General features: G+C 41.2%; 2 protein-coding genes across 8 annotated transcripts in view; one reads left to right on the top strand and one right to left on the bottom strand.

Moving 5' to 3' along the window:
• macrod2 (mono-ADP ribosylhydrolase 2) overlaps positions 1 to 14,026 on the top strand; it is a 393,930-nt gene extending 379,904 nt beyond the window's left edge. For 4 of the 6 annotated variants that reach the window (XM_046402691.1, XM_046402693.1, XM_046402694.1 and 1 more), the window contains 3 exons: positions 10,170 to 10,208; positions 10,691 to 10,762; positions 12,725 to 14,026. In XM_046402691.1, the coding sequence (XP_046258647.1) occupies positions 10,170 to 10,208; positions 10,691 to 10,762; positions 12,725 to 12,747 (134 nt within the window). In that variant the 3' untranslated portion in view covers positions 12,748 to 14,026. The remainder of the gene's footprint in view (positions 1 to 10,169; positions 10,209 to 10,690; positions 10,763 to 12,724) is intronic. The other 2 variants (XM_046402692.1, XM_046402690.1) reach the window with 1 other exon arrangement.
• Positions 2,711 to 21,022, bottom strand: part of kif16bb (kinesin family member 16Bb) — a 53,011-nt gene continuing 34,699 nt past the window's right edge. Inside the window, exons 18-19 of one of the 2 annotated variants that reach the window (XR_006844578.1) lie at positions 3,477 to 3,600; positions 2,711 to 3,382 (exon numbers count right to left, since the gene is read on the bottom strand). Coding sequence is in view for 1 of the 2 variants with exons in the window: in XM_046402679.1 (XP_046258635.1) it covers positions 19,326 to 19,329 (4 nt within the window). In the remaining variant the exon portion in view is untranslated. Of the gene's footprint in view, positions 3,383 to 3,476; positions 3,601 to 19,222; positions 19,330 to 21,022 lie in introns of those variants that run through there. The other variant, XM_046402679.1, reaches the window with a different exon arrangement.

The raw sequence follows: 21,022 nt of genomic DNA, 5'->3' as shown, positions 1-21,022 counted from the left end.
AACCACCAGACATCACCATATTAGAAACGGGCCGTCATTGCCAAGTTGCAAACAGTTGCCAAGAAGAAAGATAAAATGTGATGCTCTTAAACACCAGAGCCAGGAAAAGCAATTTAGAGAGAAGAATTTTGCTGCCTCTAGCAGTCCTTGATTCGACAGTAAATGCTGTTAAAGTAATGCTTTTTAATTTGCTGTTAGGTTAATTGTTCCATCGTGTACCTTGATGGCCTCTGAGCAGCATATACAGTAAAGTAGTGAGGCTGACATCAAACCAGTTAAACTGCAGCTGTGCATGTGATTTCAAAATGCCGTCCTTTGCATCATGCACATTTATATCCACCTGCTCCCAGTTGTCTGCAATGTCTGTTGACACCCTGCTGTTCTCACATAGCTCAATATTGCACATATAGAGGTGTGTATCACAGCTAAGTATCTCAGTCCCAGCTCAGTCACACTAAATAATACAAAGCAAAAGAAAACAGCTTCGTATTTTATTCATTTCCACTCACATCCTCATTGTAACTTGTCAGTGTAGTCATTTGTTCTGCACACATTCCCTTATATTCGATAAGGATGTAGGATCGTGCGCAGGTCATTAGCTGATGTCTTTTCAGTTCACACTACCAAACATGCCATGTGTTGTTTACATTGCAGGTCTGCTCATATAATTGTGTAGATATGTTTCAGCATTTAGTGCTGTTGTTGTTCATAACTTCATAAGTGACTTCAATGCAATGTTAGTAAGAACCAAGAGCCGTAAAATCCAAAAAATGTGCAACAAATATTATATCCTGGTGATTTTTCTTTAGCTCTTTAGATTATTTGTGTGGAGTAGAGATATGCAAGGCAGTAGGCAGAGGAGAGATTTAGTATTTTAAATCAGGCTGCACGCTCTGCTATATGAATCATAGGTATTGGATATCTCCCTGAACAGGCAATGAGATTCTCAGTTTGATATTTGTGATGTTATGAAGAACCCCCCCCCACCCCCTAAATTGAATCAGAATCCAAGCGGCCTTTATTTATGAATATTCATAACACACTTTAAAATGGAAATGGAGGCTATATTGTTATTGTGTTTGAAATATCTATCCAGCAAGCCTTGTTCTGGTGACTTGTGAGAGTGGGCACCTGCTTCAGTAAGCTCACGGAGCACCCATAAATTAAAATAAGGCTGTCTTTGCCTAAAGCTAGGAATAAATAAATCTGAGTTGTGAACAGAAATTGTTTTTCCTTCATGCATTGTGATTCTCCTACAAGAGTCGATAGCCATTGTCTTAGCTCCAAAGGTAAGATTTAATGGCTGCACAGATTCAATGCCACTGACTAAACAGCAGCTCATCCATCTTTCCAATCAAACTTGGAGCTTCTGTCGCCTGTAAAACACTTGCATGTCACGCAATGCACCAACACAAACCTTAATAGGTTTTGTTATGTGCAAAACTGTTCTGAGATTTCCTATTGCACTACCAGTCAGTATAGTTAGTGCCTATTATAGACGTCCTTCCTGTAATTCTGCTCTTGAATACATGCGTGCCTGAATATAAAGCACAACCTCGCTATGGAGGTAGTCTGAATCTACAATATATTAACATTCCTTATATTTTCCTACCTTTGAATAAAGCTGGCCTCTGCTGGAGCTTGACTGTGGAATGAAAGCAGCTCCTTGACTATGGAAGCTCCACAGATTACTTTAGAGGGTGGTCTTTACCTGAGTGTGGCTGGGTGCAGACAAGGCGGGTGAGTAGGGGACATGCTGTAATGGCATACTAAAGCCAGGCGGGAGGGATCCTGCAGGGGAGATGGAGAAAAGGAAGATGGGGAGACAGACCCAGCAGGCCATCACAACAATCTGAGTCTCAACACAGCAGAGAGACAAGGCACCATTACATCAGCCCAGAGGCTGTTGGAGCTGACATTCCCACAGCTCATCTCTCCTTTGATTTTTCTTTGTTTCCTTTTCTCTCCTTAGAACTGTTGTGTTGTTAAAAATACATCAGAGCAACCCAAGTAAACTCAGTTCATCCTCATTATCCACAAGTTTTCACTTGTTTACGGTTACTTTTGTCTTGATTTCATACCTTTCTATCTCCATTTTCCCCCCACTGTGGCCAGGATATGTTAAGTATAGATGGCTGTGACTGCTTTATTTAGCACTGTGTCTCTGCCTGAACTGCTCGTAGCTCACTGTATGTGAGCTGCAGAAAGCCCAGCTGCATGCACAAGTGCCATATGGTGCCCAAAAAAAAATCACATGCACATCATATACCCACCCCTCTCCCTTGTAAGAGCCACAAACAATAAAAAATATTCAGCAGAATGGAGGCGCAACAAATCCCCCTCTAAAAACAGTCATGAGAATTGATTTTATTTTCTTGTATGCAAGTGTTATTTGGGGGATGTTATTGATTTCTGTGTATTTTACTCCCCCAGTGGCCCAGCTTGACTGTAGCAAAACAACAAACCGACACAAATGGTTCCCCTGAAACTCAACAGATTTACTATTAACAGTATGAAAGTAGACAGAAAAGAATCACAGCACACTGACCCTGTGTGGTCACTCTTTAATTTTAGCATATCAAGAACAAAGAGTAAAAGTTGTGAGTAATCCGCTGCAGATCAAAACAGAGTACAGAGTTTTTCCATCTCCTTTTTTAGTAACTTGAATAATTTGTCCCTGAATTCAGTGGTATATCCCTCTCATAATTTGTTGTTGCTTAAGTTCACTTGTATTTATTTTCCTACATCTTACAAGAGCAGAAAGGATTTGAAGCTTTGTTTAATTGGTTGTTTTGTGCCCTTTTGTCTTGATCTTTTGTGAACAATGGTATACTAGTGATGTAAATTTAACTCTGGAAAGCAATATGGTCTTTCCTGTGGCTAAGAGTTGTCAGCACACAATTAACTTTTGGCACAACATTGTAAACTGCAAAACTGAGTAGCTCCTCAGGGAGCAAGCTGCCTCTGGCTGAAGACATGAGACTGTACTTGTGTTTTATAGCTTTTCACACTGACTGTGAGTGCCCAAGAACAGCAGCTACACCAGTCAAAGCCCTGCTGAGGCATTGTGTGTGAGTGCCGCGAGAAGACTACCCACAGTTTCATATTTATCCGTGTTAACACAGCTTTTATGGTTGAGTTCCATTAGGACTTGCTCCTCATTCTTAATCTCCATTTGATTCCCTGTTTTGATTTACTTTGTTAATTTCAGGATATCAAATCAAGGCTGTTTCTGGGTGACTCAAACATGAAAAAGGTTCTCTTCTAACATAATTACATTTTTTATAATCTGTTGATCCCCTGGAGCCTGGCTTGAGTGGGTTCTTTGCCATCATTCCTTAGCACAACAGCACCCTCCATCATTCTGTAGTAGTGTGGGCACCTGCTCTTATTAATGAGAAACACAGAGCTGTGGTCATTTAGCTGTGGATGGAGAATAGAACAACAATGTGCACAATGTCCATTATGTTGGTTACCTCTGGCCCCGAAGCTAGCTTCAAAGAGAGGGGGCCTCATCTAACAGGCTGTAAGGGACATGGTTTTTCTGTCCTCCTTTGAAGCTCCTCTTTTGATCATCTCTCTCATCCCGTCTCCACCCCTCTGTTTGGTTCACAAAAAAATGGCAAATGAATGAACTCTGAGCAGAGTGAGAATTTGTCAGCCAGCAGAGATGCAACAAGTCTGGAACACGTTCTAGTTTCCATCTCGTGCACACACACACATGCGCACACATACCCTTAAAACACACACGCGTACACATAAAGACACTGTTTGAGCGATGAGTGATCTCTGCACGGGTTGTCTGTCTCCTGGAGGCATTGAGGAAGATCTGAAAGTAGGTCTACTTTAGTAAGAAATGGAAGAAATCCTGAGATACTGCCAATGATGGGCTTTGAGACTCAAACATGACACTTGGGATTTTAAGTGTTTAACCCTTTGGGTCGTAAATGCACTTAACTTACTAGTATTTTTCACATATTAAGATATTTTTCTCTCACGTTTACCTCTCCAAGTTCCCTCAGAACTCCCTCCCTCCCCCTATGGCACAGGAAGATACAATACAGCATTTTGAAATCGTTACACCAATAAATAAATTTCATATCAAAACTATTTTGATAATCAACTAATTCCAACAGTTTTATTTTCTAAGCAACATCTGCTGGATATTGCTGTTATATACTGTTGTTTGAACAACACAAGCAATTTGTCGACATCACTGTGGGCTCTGGGAAACTGAAGGAAATTTTTGTTTATTTTATTACTTTATTTTACATTATTTATTTTATTTTTCTGACCTTTCATAGGCTGACCGACTAATAGACAAGTAAAAATCATCGCGAGTTGCATCCCTGTTGATATAATTTATTATGTGTTGCTGCATATGCTGTATTCAGAAGTAGAATCATCATACAAGTGGTGAAGTAAAAAAAAGTCACAATAGTAATATCTGATTCAACGACTCCACTTGCTATATTTACATGTCATTATACCGCTGATACACATACTCCTCTACTGAGGTCTATCAGTCAAGCTGCTCTGCTGGTGCCTTTTCAGTGATAGCTGCTCTGTCAGGCCTCCTGGTTTTCGCTGCCGTCTAGACTAACACTTTGATTGTATTGACCAGTCCGATCCATGATCTCCCGTCAAAAATCTTGAGCTGCCCAGAAAAGAGATCACTTCACAACTGCAAAACAGCTGGCCTGAGCCGTGTCTTTGGTGACGCGCAAACATCCAGGTCTTCTCCTATAAACATGCTGCTTCTACACCTCCCTCAGCTGTGGCGTGTCCCATTTTAATGTGTCGTGAGGGTTAGCCACATCACCTTGTGTCAGATTTACAAGTCCCCTGCAAGACCGTCTGTCTCTGCTTTGATATAGTAAACCACAATAGGTTTTGAAGACAGGGGTGAGTAGCTTCCTGCAGCAGGCCCACTAGCAGCACAGGGAGAGTCTAAAGATTATGTAAAGTAATTCAGCGAGTGATGAGAGAGGAGCAGGCCACCACTGACAGCAGGTTTAGCAGGTATGTAGGTCACTCAGGGGGAGGCCTCTTTTGCATTTTTTTCCCTTCCATGTCTATTTTTGTGTTGTCTCCCTCTCTCACGTCTTCACTTAATCAGTTATTCACTTGCTCCTTTCATCTCAGCGTATCTCACTGTTCTCGCACTTCTTTTTAACTCCTCTTCTGTCTTCTGACAGAGCACAGTGACTGTCTCGCTTGGACAAAGTGGGGGAAAGAAGAAAAAAAGAGTAAAAAGTGAGATCAAGAGTGGGAGACTTGCCAGTGGAGACAACATTTTTACTGGCCTTCCTGTTTCTTTGAGCCCTTGCAGGGTCTTATCAAAGGTTCGCCAGTGGTCATTTTCACTTCAGTTTTACAGCATATGTTGTCAACTGTGCCCCCCCCCCCCCACACACACACACACACACGCACACACGCACACTTTTCTCTTGCCATCTCTCTCTGCCTTCTAATCATCTTCGCTTTATGTGAGTCGTAGCTTAACCCCAAAGCAGATGGTCTCCTGTTCTCTTTTCAGTCACTCAGACCACTCTGTGCTTTCTCATTTTGTCAAGCATGGCCCAGGCCTGTGTAATGAGCTCGGGCCTTTTCAGTCTGTTTAGAGGACCCTGACCCGACTTGAAACCGCCCCACCACAGCCACCACTGCGAGGTTACCCAAAGCCACAGGGGAGCACAATGCTGCTTAGTGTCTGCAACCCCGTGGCCTTTTCTTAGGGAGAAGAAAGGCAGAATATTAATGAAGACTCTTGGCTTTTTGGGAGGATAGCGGTAGAGAGGCGCGGTTACAGTGTTTATTGAGCAGGCTTGTTTTCGTCTCCCTAGCCTGCAGGTCACAGCTCAGTGCTCTATAATTGGCTCAGATTGTCAGACAGTGTTCCATCTCATACAAAAGAAAACTCTGGCTATCAAACACTGACCCCACCCCCTCTCCCTCCCTAACAAAATCCCTTTTTCCTGTCTTGAGAGTGGCAGGTCACGCAGCTAAGCTATTTCCACAAGCCTGTGCTACAAACTTAACATTAACATATGAAAATGGGCTGCTTTCCACATTTACCAGCTCATTAGTTTCTTTTGGTTGGGCACTTGTTGAGGTCCACCTACTCTTGTTTTGCTTGAGCAGGGAGATGTCTTTAATTATCTTTGCAGTAGACATGTCAGGACCAAAGCTATTAGCCCATGCAAAGTTCAACAAGGGGCTCTTTGATACTTGTTTAATTTACATGGCCCAATGCAGACCAGGCCCAGGAATCTCACAGACCACCCAGTTTACATACTGAAATTAATTCTGTTCTGATCTCCTGAAAGGAAAGGAGCCTCTTGGTAGATACTGGTATTGAACTTGGCATTTTCCTATCTTATTCTCTCACAATGAAATGCTACTGAGCAAGCAGCAGTCCTCGACCTTCCTCATGAAAGGAAGAATCAGAGACCTTTACCAGATATTTGATCAGCTTTTGCAAAATAGATAACTAACGCAACCAGTGAAAGTGATTCAGTCACTAAATGTTTTTTAGTGTGTGTGTGTTTGATTTGGGAATCTATTCATGTCTTTTGAGAACCATATTGAGTAGATATTTTGACGTGAAAGAAAGGTTTTAACAGTTTTCAGTGGCTCCCAGACTGAGATTGTGACGGTTGTGTCCATTGTTTGTGTGGGAGCAGCCGGACACCTGTGTGACCTGGCTGGGATCAAAGCTCTAGAACCCGTTCAGACACAGCAGACCAGCTTTCCAAGCCATGCTCTGGGGATCAAATGAACCGAAGAAATTCTCCTGGGGAAGTGACACTGTAGGGCACAGACACTTCTACACCTTCACAACTCCATTGATTTTTATTCTTTCACTGCTCAAGAAAAGAGGAGTTGAATAAAAGACAGTGAGGTGTCCTGTGAGTGAGGGGCGAGCGGAACCTCCTGTTCTGCCCAAGGCTCCTGTCTGGAACATTAAGCAGAGACAGTTCCCATGCTGCTGTGTGGGTGAACCAAAGGGACTGCCTCCCCTGAGCTAACATGACAAGAGCGTTATCAGTGTTGTGGAAGCAGAACTGCTGCTGATCTTGAAAAAATGTTCTTTAAGGATAATATGAAATGTAAATGTATGATACCTAAGATGCTCTAAAATCTTAGTTTGCTGTTGTTATCCAGTTCAGACTATTGGCTTCAGATAGATAGATGGATTTATTGGACTTTATTCATCCCCAAGGGAAATTCACAAGTGACTAGTTGATTCCTCGAATAAACGAGTTTAGGCTTGCTAAAAACCATATCCATAGGACAGAAAGTGATCAGATTGGCCAAAAAGCACAAAAGAGAAAAAGTACAAAAGAAGATAAAGCAAAAAAAGCACAAAGCACATGCAAGACAGCTGGAAAGAGTGCCACTCGTGGTGGCAAGGTTGAATATTGTGGCACACTACACTAATGCTGACCAACAAAACGCTAACTACCTCTTGTCTAATAAATGAATGCAAGGTGGGGGGATGTAATTTTCTGCTTGTCTGCATATGGGGGTGACTTATGCCCAACTCTCTTCCTTCCTCTCCCTTCCCTTATGTGTGCAGATAGCACACACACACACTCTCATCTTTCCTCTCTGAACTTCTAAATGGCTAAAGTGACAAGTAAAGTTAGATGAGTTTGGCAAATGCTTTAAATGTTTTTGATTTGTTTTTTAACCTGTGTTCCCCTGTAAATTAATCTGTCATGAAACCTCTGCTGAATCACCGTGATAACAAAAAGATAAGCAGCTCTAATATATGAAAAAATGCAGATAACCATTTATTTCCTCATTACCAGTCACTCTCGCGGAGGTTGCCTGTCTTTAAGGAGAAATGTTTTGCATGTTTTAGTGTAGACCAGGAGATACATAACCAGAAGTCTTTTATGCCCTCTTTCTCTGAACCACATCACCCACCCACACACACACACACAAACAATAACAGCATACAGTACACACATTTTGTGCTGGTAATTAACATGCCAAAATGGAGGGTGGGACACCTCAGGGCCTTTGGTCCCCAGCTTTAAGAACTACTGGTGTAAGCTGTCTAGCTTCCTGCTGAGGGAGTCAGTTCGGTCTATTGTTTATATCTTTTCCTTATCAGCCCTCTGTGGACTGTGCTTCTCCTTCACCAGAACCTTGACAGAGGCCCGTTTTTCTCTCTACCCCCATCTTGTTTATGTGTTTACCGCAGCACACTCACATCCCTTCCGTAAATGATCGCTCCTCTACTGTCAGCACACAGGAGTCAAATTAGAGAGCGCGGCAGACCAGCGTTGCTGTTCCCTCCAAGCTTCAGACAGGAAGAGGAGGCTGAGGTCGCAATCAGTTGGAAATCTGAGCTTTTTGCTTTGTCTTGATCAGTGCTTTATATTAGAGGAAGATGATGGTATAAGCATTCAGACTGTGTTATCACATGAGAGTTGAGAAGAGAGCATCAGGAATGTTTCAGTGAGCTCCTGTTGATGTTGCACAGACATGCTTTTCTAGCTCATATGAAAAGGCAGCCATGATGGAGCCTCTGTTCCATGTCACAGCAGCAGGCACATGTCGCACCATGAGCCTTAATTTCCTTAAAGTGATGATGTCGGAAAGTGTTAATACGAGGCATATCATTTCATGTGTATGCATAATTTATGACATCCGGCACCATACGCTTGCTTCTCGAACACATGCTATAATGCGTGTGTACATGTTTCCTGTCAATTTATTCCATTGCAGAGAAGATCTGCATCTGTTGATGAATCTGCTTCTTTGATCACTAAAGCAACAAATAATAAAAGATAATTCTAGGTTATTACAACTTGGTTCTTAATCTTTTTGCTTTTGGCCATTTCTATCACTTGTATTAACAATGTATTCAAAGTAATTGTTGAGGGAACATGAAGACATTGCAACAACAGCAGGACAAGAAACACTAACCACAATCAGCCAGATTATATGAACCAATTATTATTTGGATGTTAAAAAAATGAGCTTGTATGGCAAGTCTCGAAAATATTATGTTTTCATGAGGAGTTTCAGCCACTGTTGCCCATCAGCTGTCTTTGTGGTGATGTTACCGTGTTCCCTGAACTCAGCATTTAGCTTAGTAAATATGACATCATCACTCACTGTGGCAAATCAGAGCCAAACCTATGAATATAAGATCCGAGCTTTAGAGAGTTTCGCACAAAAGAACATCATATTTTTTTCATCCCCTGGACGGTTCCTTCCCTTAGATCAAAAAGTGAAAAACATAAATAAATGAGGGTGAGATTGTTGCTTCATCCTTCCTGCTTTCCAACAGTCCTTGAGTCCCGGCGGTGTCTCAGGGAGGAGAAATTTCGTTCCAAGGTGTTGCAACAGATTAACTCAGTTTGACTTCCTGTTAAAGAAGCAGCGTAGTGCATGTTCTCAATAACTGGCAGCCTGCAGTTCCAAAGTGCCAATGAGACAAAGGTAGTATGTAATGCAAAAACTGTCTACATGCTACCACCTGGCACGTGTATCCAAACCTGCAGTTACAACTAAGGGATTAAATGACCTTGACTGCAGACTTTTTACTGTAAACATACACAACACTGAAACCGCTCTGGAACCAAGACGTTCCTCTATCACGCCTAAGCAGTTGTATTTGTTTACATCATTGCCGGACTGCCTGGGGAGGACAGTTATTTTTATGGTGTGCTTTGTTTGGATGATTGTTGTTGCAAAGGGCGAAGCAGAAAGGTTTGCTCAGGGAGCGACAGACAAAGAGTTTTGTGACTACAGATGTAACAGGGAGGATAGAGGGGGAGAAGGATGTGTGTGGGTGAGAGTGGGGAGGGGGTCTCAGGCTGCCTTACAGTGATGGCAGTCTGTAATTAATTTTGCATGCGTCTCTCTCCCTTCTCGCATTTGTTTTGTTATTTTCTGAAGCACAACTCTTTAGGAAGGCACTGAATTTCCAGGCATGAGAGACTGTTAGACATCGGGACAAAAGTAAATATGAGGCTACCAGAGTGAAGTTGCTCTTAAAATCCTGGAGTGGCTTGCAGATGATCTACTTTCTTGAAGAGAAAGTAATTTGAAGAATATGAATAATCTTGCATAAATTTCATACTTAGGCCTTTTATCAACTGAATCTGCATGCATGAACTGACATCTACATGTGCTTTATATTCCAGATGTCTCTGAGATCAACGACACTGGCACCAGCAATGGAGGTGAGTAAAAATCCTTTTTTTTCACCCCCTCCATGAACTACGCACTGTGGGCGCTGCGAGGCACTTTACTGAAATCCTGCCACTTAACAGAAACCTCCCAGCTGCCTTCTGCCCACAACTTTTCATCCATTTCTTGCTTTCCTGCTACTCACTACATGGATATTTCTTTCAACATATATGGCTACGCTCCTAAAATATCACGGTACATATCAGCGTTGCATTGCATGGATGCACTTAAAATTCTATACATCAACATCCATTTCAGCCCTGTTGTCAGAAAGGTGTAGTTAGCTACAATGTAACCATAAACCCACTCAGCTTGATTCACAAGCTTGGCAGGGTGGTGAGATTGTTATGAGTAAATGGAGGCTTTTCTGCACAAGTGGAGGGGCAACAGTTAGCTTGGTTATCATTGCCTCCCCTCATATTTTCCACTCTTCCTATCACTGTTCTTTTCATTTGTCTCCCCCACTCTTGTCTAGAAGAGATGAAAGATCTTGTCAAGAGCTCAGAAGAACCTGGTTCAGTTCTAAGCGACAGCATTCAGTCCAAAGGTAAGGGCGTGGGAGAAGCACTCACACTCGCTCGTCGGCGCACTCTTATCTCGCACACGTCTCTATTTATAAGCGGATTCTTATTAGTAGCCACAGCTGCCGAATTAAAATTCACTTCACCCAGAGCACTGTGCAGCCGAGTGTTACACAGCTTCACTCTCCTTGTCTCCGTCCCCCCCTCCCCGTCTGTCTCCATCTCCTTGTCTCTGTAGAGGCAGGCAGGCAGTTTGTACGTGCTCCTCCAGGGCCAAATGCATTTGTAAATCCTCTCTATTCATTTCAGGTCCACAGCTATGACCCTGATATTTAGGTATGAACATGTCAGTGCGTCTTTGGAGATTGAGTGTGATGAATTACCTGCAAACTCCACTATCAGACATTTAATAAATCAACTGTGCAATGCATATTATTTTAACATGCAGCCAACAGACACTGTAGAGGCAATAATCGTGCCAATAAATCATATTTGCTAAGGATACCACACAGTTGTTATTCCCAGGTCCCTTTTGAGATTTAGGGCAATAAGACAGCATGTAATTTGAATGTAGACATCTGTGGAGTGCGCTATGAATTTCTGTATCTGCGTTTGCTCTCTGTGTGTGTGTGTGTGGCTTCATAGAGTTGTTGAGCCAGAGAAAAGGATTCAGATTTGGGCATCGTGACTTTCCAGTTAGAAAAAAAATTCATTAAGCAACTGTTGTGAGCAGATTGTCAGGGTTGAATAAATAGGACAGGCTAGCAGCATATGAAATAACTTGGCAGCGACAAGCAGGTTGGTGTAGAAAGGAGAAAGCTTAAACAATGCCAGACAAGGGGCGAGAGAAGAAAAAGCTTGTTGTCACACAAGCGTGTGAATTAGGGTGGGATGGTGTATGAGGGAGCTGGGTAGCATGGAGTGTGTGGTTAAAATAAGCCAGAATCAAAACATATGACACAGCAAAATGTCCTGTTATTGTTGCCAGAGCAAGATATTTGATTACACTGCCATGAAATATTGTAAAGAGAGGTCTGCTCCTCAGAAAATGTCTCCTCTGACTCGGGGTGACACCTTGGCCTATGGTGTCACTGCACGCTTAAAATCTGACAGAGTATCCTCAGTCACTAAACTTTTATGATTAGCCCCTCAACCTCTGTTAGCATTACATTACATATTTTCACTTCTGTAATAGAACTAACATAACCCTCAGGCAGAAAGAAAAACACTGCATATTTCCTAGTATGTCAACAGATTTGTATGAAATATCATGACTATATTTATTCCTCAAATTTAGAAAAAAAAAAATCAATTTTTATTTAAATGAGCCCCTGGTCTTTCTCTAAAGACAACATTAGGATGAACTGTACATTTTTCCCATTTTAACTGGTAAAGCTCTGAGACTAGCAGTTGTTTCTTCTAGAACTACAACTAACAATTACAGTCATTGTAGCAATCTGTAATAATAATAACAATCTAACAATGGTTTACTTGATAAATTATTTATTCCTTTGCACTATAATATGTCAGAAAAAACAAAAAAACAAGTGGACAACAGAGTTTCCTAAAGCCCACGGGTGGAGTCCATTTGCCCAAAATGTAAATATTGGGTGATTAACTACAAGTGATAAAGAAAATCATTACAGCTGAAAAACTGGAACTGGTGAACTTTTGGCAGTTTTGCATGAAAAATTAATGGAAACTAATCCCAAACTGTTTTAATAATTAGTTAATTGTTTCTGCTGATTGACTAAACCATTGACATGTGGTTTACACAGTCAGAGTGATATGTTGTTACAGCTCAAGCCCTATTCATCCCTTTCATTTTATGCAGTTATCATTTCAGCCTCGCAGAGGTTGTTGATAGAAATCTCCTCTGCTGAAGTTAGAGTAATATACAACATGAGAACCAGCATTAAACTGCAGTAATAAAGACGCAGTGTTGTGTTGTGAGATTTTATTTATTTATTTATTTTTTTTCCATCCAGACTCTGCTGAGAAGAAAGAATGACCAGCTGAGGGAAGGACAATCAACCTCATCTGACAGCCAGCAAACTGTGCGAAGCCAACCACACTGGTGTCAGACTGGCCCATGTCAGTATGGGCTCTGACACTGGCCCAGGACAACCAGTTACTCACAAGATACTCACATTCAACACTTTATTTAGCCTTTTCCCTCTTTGTTCAGAATCTACTCATCCCTGAAGTATGTATGTACTGTATGTATAGGTATGTATGTACAAAACCTTACTATAGGACTTGAACATATCAACCAGAAAAGATGAGCCATACCTCACTGTGTGTTAGAGTCATACATCATTTTTTGCCAGCTGGGTGCGATGAGGTTAGGTCTCTTTTATTTGATGTAAACCCACTGTGAGAGCACGGTGAAGCTGTCAGAGGACAACAGCCACAGCTCCTACATGTTGACACTCCAGGCTGGGTGATGCTTAACATCTGCCATCCTTTTCGTTCTTGCAACCCAAACACATTCGCCACATTCACGATAACATTCAACTGTGGACTACCTGACAACACACTGCTTTTGTAGGCGTCTTTGGAATACAAGACACTGACACCTGCCATGTCTGCTCCTGCAGCTCGAGCTCCATTGTTTCGTCAAATCAGACACTACCTTGAATCAGACCACTATTCGCTCGCTCACTACCTGGCCTTTTCTCTGGCACTGATCCCTTCCGAGCTCCTCAGTTGCTTCAACTGCTGCTTATCTAGTAACACTGGGAAACCTTTCATCAGCGCCCACACACACTAAAGATGATGTGAGTGTATTTTAACAAATCAATTAGTCCCCCCCCCCCCCCCCCCTTCTTTTTGTTGCTGTTTCCAAGTGCATGCCAGGAAATTGCTTTGAACTTCACCCACAGCATTTACAGTCCTCTTCGCTTTCGCTTGTCTCCTTACCAGATTGTCTCTAATTGTATTGAAGGAATTTGCCTTATTTCATATCAGACTACAAAATCACAATCACAGACCTAAGACAGTGGTCCAAGTATGAATTCTTGGCTGTGTATTGCTTGCAGATGATTTGTAATTTTAAGTACATCATGTAATGGCTAATACCTGTTGTTAATGGTTTCTTGTTTTCTCCTCGGTTGATTTAACAAATTGGTTTCAGTCTCTTTTTCAATGTTGGTATGATTCATTAATTACTTTCAGTGGTGCCATACTAAAGATCAGATGGATTACAGTTCTATGAAATGATGCCTTCATACTTTGATGTTTGCTTTGCTAAACTATAACAGAAACAACTAATAAAGATTAAGGTTGAAGCCATGTCTCAGCTTTTGACGATGTAACCTTGTCGTGCATCTTGTCTTTACTCCAGTCACGACAGTAGCTGATATTTTATTTCTTTATATTTGCAGCTGGTGCAGTTAATTGTGAATCTGAACAACTGCAGCAGAGCAATCATTCATGTGTCTCTGGGATAGAAACAATTAGCCTACTACTGTCATCTGCAGCATGCTGCCTCTCTGGCCTTCAGGCTCTCAGATCAAATGAGAAGAGATATCTGGCTGACCCTCTCACCCCAGAGCCTTCCCTTCTCCTTCTTAGGAACTCACTAATGGCCAGAGACCTCACAAGGGGTTTGTTATCAAAGACTTGGCAGCTCTGCAGAGCTGAACTTCTCCATCAGCATCTCTGATCTGTAGACAAAATATTATCTTAGGAACTTTTCGAATCTTTGGTAGATGTTAACTTCTGTGCATAATTCCTGAAGTCACTCTGCATGAGTTCAACTGTCACATGTTACAAAACCTACAGTGCATATTATAACAATTAGTCTTCAAAGCCAGTGTATAGAACTTGAAAAGTGGTGACTTTGATGCCCCCAGTGGCAGCGTTAAAAGTCTGCATCGTCTGCACCAGTTTCCATCAGGTTTGAAAAAACATATCCATCAGAATAAAGCTGGAAGCGAATCTGAAGATGAGCCAAACTCTGTAAGCCTGGAGAAACCACGTGAAAGTTGTTACACCAATGTACAGATTTTTCTTAAGTCGTCACAGACAGAAAGGAGCCAATACTAAACATCTGATATACATATTGAGAACACAGAGGCCAACATGTATGTAGGCTATTATGTACAGCCACATTGCTAGGACACAAAAACTTGTATATTCATTTACCTAACACAAAAGGGCATTCAGCAAAAAGTGGTCTTTTACAGTGAAATCCATGTGGAAAGGTGAATGAAACTGAGGAAAAAATAAGTTAATTTAGATGAGCTGTTGATGGAGGTATGAGGGCAACACTGACTGCACAGTGAGCTGAAGCTGAGAGGGCTACCTCAGAGCAAGGTAAACTTCACTCGTGTTTAGACTGAACTGCTGTAACACCCGAAGTGGATTCTACAGTAATGGCTACTCTGTCACTCACAGCATATGGCACTAGGTTGTCGTTTGCTTGAGGTTTTTGGCCAGCTGGGTTTATAGATTTATTCCTCCTGCCTGAACACATGATGCCAACATTTCAGATTGCTGCTGTGAATATCATACATTATGGGAAGCAACTGGATCTGAAGGCAAACGATTAGGTACGCCTTTCACTATACGCTTTTATCTCCAGACTGCCAACATACAGTGACCCAGTCTGCAACAGACTTATGTAGTCTCACCCAAATCAGATTTATTATGTTTTCAACAATTGACTTTTTTCTCTGAGCCTGCTGTAGGGCAAATCAAAGTATAAAACGCGCACATGGACAGTTTAAATGAAAAAGATCAGTTCTTCAAAACCTTGTGCCCACAATACCAACAATGCAACCCAAGTGCCAGCAGTTTTGTTCAGAGATTCAGGTCAGTTAAGGGTGGTGGGGGTGGGGGGTGTCAGTGGGTGTCTAACACAGAAGTTATTACTACCAGCACTTACCAGCATATCCTAAGACTTCTAATTCTTAGTGCTGCAAAAACACAGATAAGAAAAAGTTAGACAGTGTAAATGTTTTCCCGTTTATCCCCATGCATGAAAAATAGCAACAAGTATCACTCTTTTCTCCAGGGGAAACATCAATCTAATATGAAAATGTGCTTTTTTAACATTATTCTGTCACAGGAGTTGTGTATTGCTACAAAATATTTAGTTTTTCATCTGTTGCTATGAAAAAAAAAAAACAATGAAAAACAACTTTCACAGTGCTTTAGCTGTAGCAATGTGAAACTTGTTTACGTTCTATTAACTTGTTGCATGCCAAGCGAATATCATAAGCGACTGTCCCTGGAACGGACACAGTTTAAATTTTAATGACTTCATTTAAATGTTGCATGTCAGAGCAGAAGGTTCCCTGAACTTGAACAGTAGGTAATGTCAAGAGAAATAGCTTCATTGCACAGGCTTGCTGCTACTCACCGGCTCCTTGGCATACAAAACACTTCAGGGCTAAAGAAAAAAAAAAAAACAAACAACAAAAAAAAAAACGCCTATTCCACTGAAACAGCCTACTGTCCTAGTTTACACCTAACAATGTTGGATTTTCTGGCTTACATCAGAGCTGTGAGGCTGAAATTGTTCACTGACATTGTTAACAGCACCGCAAAAACATCTCACAGGCACTGTATCTGCATCCACACATTAAATATAAGCAACAAACACATGATAGAGTATTTATGCATGTCTCAGCAGTGCTGATTAACCTGTGAAGTTGTCATGTTTTTGTGAGTTTCTGTCTGACAGGTCTTATCAAACAGCTCTAGGCTGATGGGATGTGCTCCATTTAATCTATTTTCCAGATGAAAGCTCTGTGGACCTCTTCTTATATAAACATGCATTACCATGCTCTCACTCTTTCATTCAGCTTTACCACCCTTCTCCTGATGCCAGCTCTCCCCATTTTCTTCCTCCTTCCCCACCACACTGCGGCAACAGGGCGCCACACTGGCTGTTAACACAACACAAACAAATTGGAGGGAAATAAGTCCAGCTCTAAAGGTTTAAATCCCACCACTAGATAAGCTGTTTTTATCTGAAGTACAGTGTTTGTCCTTCATGAAAATTCATTGCCCCCACAAGAGGCAAAGGCAGCACTATAGGTGAACTAAGCAGAGATAAACACTCTAATTGGGATGAAAATTGATGCCATTCATTATAGATGCCTGTCTTCAAAGGCAGCGAGAGGCACTGAAATGTTGAAAGGAAATTGACTTGCAGCGTTGCTGGTTTGCTTTGAACAAATGAGAATACGTCGATTAAACTCCAACAGCACAAGACGGTTATGCAGATTACATTTGTTGTCTGACTAAAAAAGCACGTTTGTCTCATGCTGATGGCCCCTCGTGACAAGAGAACAGAAGAGAGCGAGGATTAATAAACTAATTCTATCTCTCTTGCTCTCTGCTGTCGCTCTAATTATCAACGGTTTATTCAGGTAATATAACAATAAATGGCTCACCTGTAGTTGCACTGTAATTCAAGTAGTTAAATCACTTTCTTTTGCAATATTTAGTGCAGTTAACTACTGAAACTATAAATAATTTTTGGTCATAAAATTTTATTCATTTTACCATTGCTTCTCTACCGTAATTGAATCCCCTTTGACAAGCCCCGCCCCCTTTTCCTTTCATCCTGACTGCTGTGAAGGCATGCCCAGATAATATATTTGTTAAGCAGCCACCACCACCACACACTTGACCTTTGTGTAGTGCATGTGCAAAAGGGCAAGCGTTGCCCAGTGCCCGCACAATGACTGCATCATCACCGATAAACCTCCCAAGTCTCAGCCTGAGTAAGAAACACGGCGTCATACTAAAGCAAATACATGACAATGCCTGCCCTGCACTGACAAAACCTGTGTTTAAACATGTAATCTACGCATGTCAAGAGGAAATACACTCTAGCTTGCAAAACTATGCTTTCTAAGTAACTTCCCAAGCAGTGTTGACGTTAACATACAGTACGAAATTAACCACCGCAAGTCAAAGTCTGCTTCTTTAACCACTGAGCAGTAAATCGGGGTTGAGGAGAGCAGTTCCCTGATGCTCTTTCCCATCAGTTTGCTCAGAATAACAACTTAATGATAATTCACAAGAGTGACATCCACACCTGAATTCATTTTAGTGCAGGTTTCAAAGCAAAACACAGCTGAGTTCAATGGAAAACAAGAAATTTCAGTGGGTAGTAAAACTAATGTGTCTGCAATGGGTGTGTAGCAGTAAACTTATTTTGCTGTTTTATGAGTTGAAGTGCTTACCAAGACTTATAAAGAGCAGCCGGGACCAATATAAGGTCCTGCATTTAATTTAATTGGAGATATCAACAATATGTATTGATAAACCTCAGTTAAATTGCCATCATTGGCTCTGAACTGTTCTCATTATCCACTGGGTCAGAACTTTTATGCTGGTGAACAAGCCTCTGTTTGCATTACATCTCAATAAAATGCATCCAGTGTCTTTGTGTGCAGTTTGGGGGAGATAAACTGAGGCAAGAAATTTTAATGATAACATCTCCTTATGGATTACTAATAAACTGAATGAGAACAGGAGACATGTTGCTCCCCTTACTAACAAATTTAGGTGTACTTTAGGTGTCATTAAAAATGTTCTGGTCCTGTTTTTCAAACTTGAAAATAATTCTGCCCAGTCTAATGAAAGAAAATGGAAAGGAAGTAATTAAATTGGACATTAATAAATGCATTAGCCTTATTTAGCTGTAACTTTGTGATCTGTTTGGTTACTCTGATGTTCTCTAACTCATTAAAGCAAAATGTCACCTGGATTTCAGAGCCCAGAGATTCTGAGAGTAATTCAGCAACACATTTAAAGATGAGGAACTTAGAAGTCAAGCAGAGGGACATGGAGAGTTCCTGCTCCCGGAGCCCTGCTACTTCACCCCGGCCATCTGATGTGAGTGCACAGAAGTGCAAAGTCTGAACAGGACAGAAAATTATCAGAGCAGCAGGAAAGCTGAGGTCAAATGTATAAATGCTTTTCAATGTCAGTTTTTAAAACGCTGTAACTATTTAAAAAATAAAGACATAAATTATATACATAAATAGTTAAAATGAAATATGTACTTGGAAACACACTGCTTTCAGCACATCCTGCTAAGTACTATTTTAATTAGATCACCATTAGCAGGTCAAATGATGATAAATTGTGCGTCTAAAGCCAACAGTTTAAGCCTGAACAGTATATTTTCCCACTGGTGGTTCTCTGACTCCCTCTCAGAAGGATATATTACTGAAAGACATGCCAACAGTTAGTTATCAAAGTTACCATTTGAGAAAAGGTTAATTAACAAGTCTAGTAATTACTTATCAAAGAGAGCGGCTCTTCTTTATGGTCTCAATTTTTATTTTCTCATTACATGCTTAAAAATATGTTCAGTTTTACGGCGTCAACCATGATACCATGTGTGAGCTAATCAAATCGAGTGTACAAGCTAACCACATTAAAACTTGTTCTACTCAGAGACAGAGACCTCTATAGCACTCATCTCTGCCTCTTACTTATTTGCACGTACCCTGACACGCTCATGTCTGTCAAAGGGCAGCAGCAACATCACTCCTCATCCACTCAGCGGTCAACAGCAAGTAGATCATCAGCGTGGTCAGAGTGATTCGACCGAGGGCTTCACCTGTGGTCACAGAGCAGCAGTTAAAATATCTAACTAGTATTTTATTCACTCTTAAAGGCTTTGCCCTCTAGTGGCTCTCTGTAAACTTAGTAAACTTAGAGGGTGAATCAAGTTAACATCTTAACATCTTTATCTGAGTAGGAGTTTGACCTTCCTTCCAGAGGAATAAACTTATCATGAATGTGAGCCTTTTTCATCTATCTCTGTTGATACTGTAGTTACATAATTCATAGCGCCAGTTCAAGAGTGGGATACCACACATGCCTGGCTTTGAGACTACCAGAATCAGTCAATAACAAGGCCCCAGACCTGAATTAAACAGACCAACAACATAATTTAACATCTCAACTCATATATTGTTTGCATAACTCGTATTGTTTTGGTACCCATAATTTCTGTGCAAATTCAACAACTCTTAGTTTCAGATGATAATACACTACTGAAAACACATTCCTGCCACTAAAAACTACACACCGGTCCTTTAATGGATCATAAATTTGCCAAAGCTGCACAATTTGTCAGGAACCTTCTGGAAATGGCTCGTATTTTCCTGAGCTCCATGAAAATTGAATCTGGGGTATTTCCAATTAAATTTCTTTTTGCAAAATCATCAGTATATTTTATACTGTACTAAACAGTTGCAGTGGTTCCTGTGACAACTCTGTGATGCACAGTTCTCAGCAGAGTGGCTACGTGGAATTGCTCTGTCCAAAAGAGTGAAACTAGCATCAGCACTGTGTGTTAATATGATACATCTTGTTGCAGATAGACAAACTCACTAATCAACAACATGATTCACTGTCTCAAGAGCTATTCAAATGAATCCTGGCAGCAGCCCGTGCCTGTGTGATTAACCTAGTCAGTCTAACTTCTTGGTCACTGTCACTAATCACTGTAGCCAAAAAAGTTGCCACAAACTTGCTATGACAAATGTGATAAAATTCCTGTGTGCTGTGTCATATAAAATCTACTGGTAGGTTGTTGTTGATTGTTGACAAAGCTGTGAAGAATTACATTTGTTGATTATTTTCCCAGACAAATTTGAGATCACATCTTCACGGCAAAACAGATAAGCTTGATTGCTTTTGCATTTCGGCGTCTTGCCTGTCACCGCTGACGGAGGCATTAAGGTCCACATCCAGTGCTTCCGAGGACTGTTGCTGTAGCAACAAGCTGGAGAAAGTGAGGCCCTGTGTGCATCCTGAATCAGGTGAAGTGAGGTTAGCCACTGGATAGAGAAAAGTGAATGGGCCATTCTAACCACTGATTCTAATTTAGCTCAGTCCATTTGCTGAGAAAATGTATGAAAGGTTATGATGAGTTAATTTTCTAATACAGCATGAGATTTTAAAAAAAGCAACATGTGATGGTAACCTAAAAACACCTCATGGATGGGCTACAGTGCAGTCATGGTCTTCCAGCTAAACCTGCTAATTGTGGCTGCTGCTTATACCCTCCTAACTATGATGATTTACCCATTGAGAGAGGCACAATAGGGATATCAGACCATTAGGTAGTGAGGTGAGATGCGCCTTTCAGAATCCTCTGACTGCAAACCACCTTCTCATATGTCGTGGGTACCATTAAACTCATTTTCTCTCTGGGGACGGCCTTCAGTTAACAATGACGAGTGGCCATCAAGGATGGTAAGCATTTGTTGGAGTGTACATGGTGTGACCCTTAGGGGCATAAT

The sequence above is a fragment of the Scatophagus argus genome, chromosome 10 (assembly GCF_020382885.2).
Source record: "Scatophagus argus isolate fScaArg1 chromosome 10, fScaArg1.pri, whole genome shotgun sequence".
NCBI lineage: Eukaryota > Metazoa > Chordata > Actinopteri > Scatophagidae > Scatophagus > Scatophagus argus.
This window is presented reverse-complemented; position numbering and strand designations above follow the sequence as displayed.